At 59.9% G+C, this 5,892-nt stretch overlaps 1 protein-coding gene across 1 annotated transcript; it reads left to right on the forward strand.

Moving 5' to 3' along the window:
• The first annotated feature begins 215 nt into the window (after window positions 1-215).
• SPR (sepiapterin reductase) lies at window positions 216-2,988 on the forward strand. The gene is made up of 3 exons (XM_044429524.1): window positions 216-483; window positions 941-1,231; window positions 1,537-2,988. The coding sequence occupies exons 1-3, from the start codon at window positions 456-458 to the stop codon at window positions 1,725-1,727; spliced, it is 510 nt and encodes a 169-aa protein (XP_044285459.1). The 5' UTR covers window positions 216-455; the 3' UTR covers window positions 1,728-2,988.
• Window positions 2,989-5,892: the final 2,904 nt, after the last annotated feature.

Consider the following 5,892-nt stretch of genomic DNA (forward strand, 5'->3'; position numbering starts at 1 on the left):
CTGCGCCGCGCCTGCAAGCGCGGCTTCTCCGGAGGGCGCGGAGCCGCCGCCACGCGCTGCCGGTGCCGGTGCCGCGCTCTGCTGTCTGTCGCGCGCCTCCGTCGCGCGCGTCGCCGGAAGGGCCCAGCGGCTTCGGATTCGCTTGCCCCCGTTTGTGGAGCGTCCAGACGGCGCTAGGATCCCTGCGAAAGCATCTCTTTCCTGGGAAGGCAAATCGGGAGAGGCCCCCCTCAGAGACCGCTGGGGCGGCTTGGCCCAGTTCCCTGCTAGGCGCCCACCCTGTTCCCGCCAGGGGGGTCGTGGGCTCCTGCGTGCACTAAGGCAGCCTGGCACCAGGCCCAGAAGCCCCTTGCCTGGAAACGTCTGGGGCGAGCTGGCCGCCCGTCCGTCGCACCCTGTCACACTTGACTCGTGCGTGGCAGAGGCATCGGACTGATGACCGGGAAGCGGATTTCATGAGACATTCCTGGTTATGTCCCTTTGGTGAGCACGTGGAGGCGTGTGACGGCCGCTGCCTTGGCCTGCCTTGCAGTGGCTCCCAAGTCCGTCCTGCAGGCGCCCACCCCGCGGTGCTCAGCTGCAGGCCTTTGCTAGCCCGGCTTCCCGGCGGGGCTGGCCTGGCAGGGCGCTGTTTCGAGCGAGGAGGCCCCGTCGGTTTGGGAACGGGCCGTCTGAGCTTGGCAGCTTTGGTTTTGCCAGCTTTTCCAGAGACGCCTCTCAGGGAATCTTCCTCTTGGTTCTCGCAGCCCCCAAATGCTGCTTTTACTGGTTGAGGGCTGGTTCTTTGGGCTTGCCTTGGAGACCCTTCATTTGCAAGGGCCAGGCAAGGCGTTTGCACTTGGGGAAAGCTGGCCAGTTCCCTGGCGCGAGTTTTTCCGGGCTTTCAATTTCTGTTAGGGCTTATGGGAGGTGTGAAGTTTTCTGCCGCTTTCTCCCCTAGGCTCACTCGGTGATGTTTCAAAATCCTTCCTGGACTTCACCAGCCCGGCTGTAGTCAACAGCTACCTGGGGTTCAACGTCACCTCGGCCCTGTGCCTCACGGCCTCCCTGCTGCAGGCCTTCCCTGCCCAGCCTGGCTTGGTCCGGACGGTGGTCAACATCTCCTCGCTCTGCGCCCTGAAGCCATTCAAGACCTGGGCACTTTACTGCGCTGGGAAGGCGGCCCGGGACATGATGTTCCGGGTCCTGGCAGTGGAAGAGCCGGACGTCAGGGTGCTCAGCTATGCGCCAGGTGAGCGTGGTGGGGCTGGGCCTGCCCTCCCGCCACTCCGTCCGCCCACTTTATTTATTTATTTTTGATTTATATCCTGCCTTTTTCCTGCAAAGGGCTCAAGGTAGCTTACATCTCCTCCTCCATCTTATCCCCACAACAACAACCCTGTGAGGTAGGTTGGGCTGAGAGTCTGTGCCTGACCCAAAGTCACCCAGTTGCCTCCATGGCTGAGCAGGGACTAGAACCCAGGACATCTGAGTCCCAGTCCCACGCTCTTAACCACGACGCCACACTGGGCTGCTACTGGCTCTCTCTTCCTCCAGGCCCCCTGGACACTGACATGCAAGCAGTGGCCCGGACCCAGTCGGGAGACCAGGAGCTGAGGCAGGCGTTCCTTCACATGAAGCAGCACGGGCAGCTGCTGGACTGCGACGTGTCGTCCGAAAAGCTGCTGCACCTTCTCCTTGCAAACACATTTGAGTCCGGGGCGCATGTCGACTTCTATGACCTGTGAGAAAGACCGTTCTTTTCCTGGCATCCGCTTGGGGATTCTCCCTTGCAAGCACCCCCTCAACCCTGCCGTCTACTGTCAGAGGTGCAGGAACGCGCATGTTCCGGTTTCGTTGTACATGCAGCAGTGATATCCTGCCGCGTGGCCTTTGGATGTCAGGGAAACATTTGTGAGGTTCTGAGCCGGGTTATCGAAGGGGGAGGGGCCCAGAGCATCCGGAAGAGCCCTGACACCGTGGCATGTGGCGTGTCTGTTGTTGCATGTGGGAAGAATTTGGCTCAATGCCGCAAGAGGATGGTGTGGAAAGTGGAGGCTTCCGTCAGGGCCCCATAGCAGCGATCGTGGGGCAGTTTTTCTGAGCCTAGGATATTTCGCCTGCCCGTTGCAGGATGCGGACTTGGCCGTCTCCTGTTCTGCGCAGTGAGGGCGCTGCTCCCCTCCAGGGTGTCTCATGCGCATGGCACTCTCCTCCACCCGCTGCTGAAATGACTCCCTCGGCTGCCGCACCTGGGACTGGCCACGGATGCCAAAGCCGCCGGGTGAGGTCTGTGGCTGCAGAAACGGCCAAGGACGACTCGCGTCGTCAGCCCTTAAAAGTGCCACCACGGTTCCGGTTGCTTCTTTCCATTTTGCATGACTTTATTCTGACTGTTGAAACCAGAAAGGGCCATTTTGGTGGAAAGCTGAATCTGGTCTGTTTCGCACAGAAACGCCATTGGATGGGGCAGAGCAGCTGAGGTCCCACTGCTGTTTCTGTGGGGTTTCTCTGCGGGAACTTGCGCGCGTCCCGCTGCCTTCGTGGAGCCAGTGTGGCTGGCCGCTGCGCTCTGGGAAACCACGCCGGCCTGTCCGAAAGCTTGTCTCTTCGAGACGCTGCCGCAAGGTGTGTGCCGCCTCCCCGTGTGTGTTAAGTGATGGATCCCTCCCAGCCCTCACCTCTCTCTCGGTTCCCTTTAGCTCAGAAAGGTTCTGCTTCAGGGATCACAGCTGCAGGTTTGGCCTCGCAGGTCCCTGGAAGGGAATCGCATGGTGCTCCTGGAAATGGGCGAAAAAGCCCCTGGTCTGCGGGCGATGGCAGTTGCCTTTATGGCCGTCATCACAGGGTTTCGGGTTGGTTCAGTAGATCGGTAGGAGGGGCCTTCGCGGGAGAACGAGAAGCCTCTTTCCGGGTACCTTTCTCTTTTCTCGGCAGCGTCACCTGGCATTCTGCTACATTCCAGCCCAACTTGCTTCTTCTAATAAAAGCTTCGCTTGTCTTAGTGGACTCCGGGCTCCTCCTTCGTGCCTCTGCCCCATGTGAAGCACAGACTGACCTGCTTTTCCTGTCAACAAGGCCAGTGGCAGAGGCTGTGAAGGCTGCCAGATCGATCCCTGGGGCATTTCTGCAGTCTGCCTGCCTGGCTGCTGGGGGGCAGCCTATCGGTCCACCACCCTGGAGCTGTCACAGACGGGCTGCGAACTCTGCCTCTGGGTTGCGGGTTCTGGGCAAGGACCGTGGCTTCTTCGGGAACCCCCAGGGCATGGATCGCCCCTTCCTAGGTCAGAAAAGCAACGGCCTTCTCCACGCACCGCTGTGCTCTGCCTGATGGTGGGGCTGATCCTGATTAAGGCCCAGCGGCTGGAACAGCTAGCTCAGCTGACCCTCACATGCCCCATGGAGGAGAAGGGCAGCAGTGGCTACTAGTTGCGATGGTGTCATGTCACCTCCGAAGGGGTGCGAGTGCCCTGGAAGCCACACTCTGTCCCATCTCAGCTGTTCTCTGCCCACCCGGAGCTCTCTGTCCATCCCCCCCCCCCCCCCCCGGGATTGTCCTCTCCCCCGAGCAGGAACCCAAGACTGCCCAGTCGCAACGTGACAGCTGCCAGCAGCAGTCGCCGGGAGCACCTCGTTTCGTGGGGCATCTTGTGGGGGTTGTCTCCCCGCAAATCAGGGCTGCCATCAAGGTGGCCCCCGTTTCCAGGCCAGGACCTTGTGCGAGGTGCCTGGATTTTGTGACGGCTGGAACGAGCATCCCAGCCCTGCCTAAGCAGACACTGGCCACGGAGGCCCACCGGTCGCACTGGCTTGCTTGTTGAGCGTGCACCCTGGCTTCCCACGGGGGGGTGCTTGGGGTGAGTGCCCCTGCGGCTGGCGGCTGGAGCGTTGGACTGGGGATCTGGGAGCTCCAGGTTCCAGCCCCTGCTCGGCCTTGGAGCTCCCGGGGCCACCCTGGGCCAGGCACTCGCTCGCAGCCCGTTTGATGGATTGATCGATTCGATGTCTATCCCGTCCTTTTTCTTTCTGAAAGAACTCCGAGCAGCTCACAGCAGTCCCCTCCTCTCCATCGTGTCCCCACAACAGCCACCTGGCAAAGCAGGCTGGGCTGAGGGTCGGTGGCTGGCCTGAGGGCCCCCTGCACGGCTGAGCGGGGACTAGAGCCCGGCCTGCCTCCCAGCTGCCACCCCACGCCGGCTGCGTACCCACAGGGTGGTTCCGAGGAGGAAACCGAGAGTAGGAAAAGGTTCGTGTAAGCTGCCTGGAGTTCCTTTATTTTTATTTTTATTTTATTTTTTGATTTACATCCTGCCTTTTTCCTACAAAGGGCTCAAGGCAGCTTACCTCATCTCTCCTCCTCCATCTTATCCCCACAACAACAACCCTGTGAGGTAGGTTGGGCTGAGAGGCTGTGACTGGCCCAAGGTCACCCAGTCGGCTCCATGGCTAAGTGGGGACTAGAACCCAGATCGTCTGAGTCCCAGTCCCATGCTCTTAACCACTACACTACACTGGCTTGGCAGTATAAAAATGAATTATTAGTATTTGTATTATTATTATTAATAATAATTCAGTTAAACACAATCAAAGCAGGAAAGCAGATTGGAAAAACATCAACCCAGTCCATAAAACCAACACGGCTGCCTGCCAATTGGCCAAATGCCCACATTTGCAGTGGGGCAACAGCCGGCTGCTGAGAGCAAGGACCCTCTGTGCAGGGCAGCCAGGGAATCTGCCATCTTGCCTGGCAGTGGGGCACCCCAATGGAGCGGGCTGGTCACCCCGTTAGCGGAACTCAGAACAGCAACTTCCTCAAAAAAAGGGTACTGCTTAAAGGGAAGCTGAAAGGGTCATGAGGACGTGATCAGACTGTTATTGGGCAATAACCTTGAAGAACTAGGAGAGTGCAGAAAATTGAATGAAAAGTTTTTATCTGTCTGTATTTTGTGACACATGCCCAAACTGACCGTTCCAGCAGATGAAGATCACGAAGATCAGAGGCAAATACTGGTGGCCAGAAACGACATTTCATGCCTTCTTGAGATATTTAACATTTACAGACTGACAGCAGGTATGGGTGGAATCCATCTGTGAACCAAGGCAGAGAAGCTGGCAGCTTGCTCTTAAATGGAAGCCGGCTGGAAGGGCCCCGTGGAGCACCCTCTGTGGGGGCGAGCTCTACGGCAGGGCCGGGCTGCTTGTGGTCCCCCAGGTGTTCCGGCTGAGAGCTCCGCTCGTTCTTCAGCCCCTCTGGCTGCCCACCCATGTGCTGCCGGAAGGGCCGGGATGTGTGTCCCGGAGCATTTTTTCTCCAGTGGCGCATTGGACAATCCGGAACCTCTCACTGTGGGGGCTGTGGTACGAGGCCCCCAAGTCGCTACCAACCCTTGGCAGAGGTGCAGAGCGCTCTGGAGGGGGAGGCATCCAGGCACGGGAGGGCTGTGGAAATGTCCTCACCCAGACCGCGTAAACACGTGCTCTGGCCACGGTAAGGGGGTAGATGTCGCAGGTGCTGCCGCTGGCCGTGGAACTGACCACGGGGGTTAGGAAGCAAAGCATCCACCTGCGGGCTGGCGAGCAGCCGGGTGCCTTGGTGTGATCCCCTAAGCCCGAGCGGGCCCAAGGCCGGGTGCCTGAACAGCTGTGGTGGCCCCGGGAATGCCTTGTTGGGCGGCTTCGGGATGCTCCTGCCTCTGCCTCGTTGGTCAGGCACTCAAAGAGGGCTGGCCATTGGATGGCTCATTGGGAACAGGGTCCGGGAGGTCAGGAAGAGGCCCGCCAGGGACTGGATGGCGGGGGCAGGGCTTATGCGTCGCTTGCTGGAGAGAGGGAGCGCCTGGTGTCCTGGGCGGGCGGCTGGGCAGTGCGGTGGCGCTGGGCCCCTGGGCAGGCAGCAGAGCCGGCCCTGGCTAG

Source organism: Varanus komodoensis, unplaced genomic scaffold (genome assembly GCF_004798865.1).
Source record: "Varanus komodoensis strain SLA01 unplaced genomic scaffold, ASM479886v1 scaffold2, whole genome shotgun sequence".
Lineage (NCBI taxonomy): Eukaryota > Metazoa > Chordata > Lepidosauria > Squamata > Varanidae > Varanus > Varanus komodoensis.

Coding starts and splice junctions, on each gene's coding strand:
- SPR (XM_044429524.1), top strand. CDS start 456: ATGAGACATTCCTGGTTATGTCCCTTTG. Junction 484..940: donor TTCCTGGTTATGTCCCTTTG/GTGAGCACGTGG, acceptor TTTCTCCCCTAG/GCTCACTCGGTGATGTTTCA. Junction 1,232..1,536: donor GGTGCTCAGCTATGCGCCAG/GTGAGCGTGGTG, acceptor CTCTTCCTCCAG/GCCCCCTGGACACTGACATG.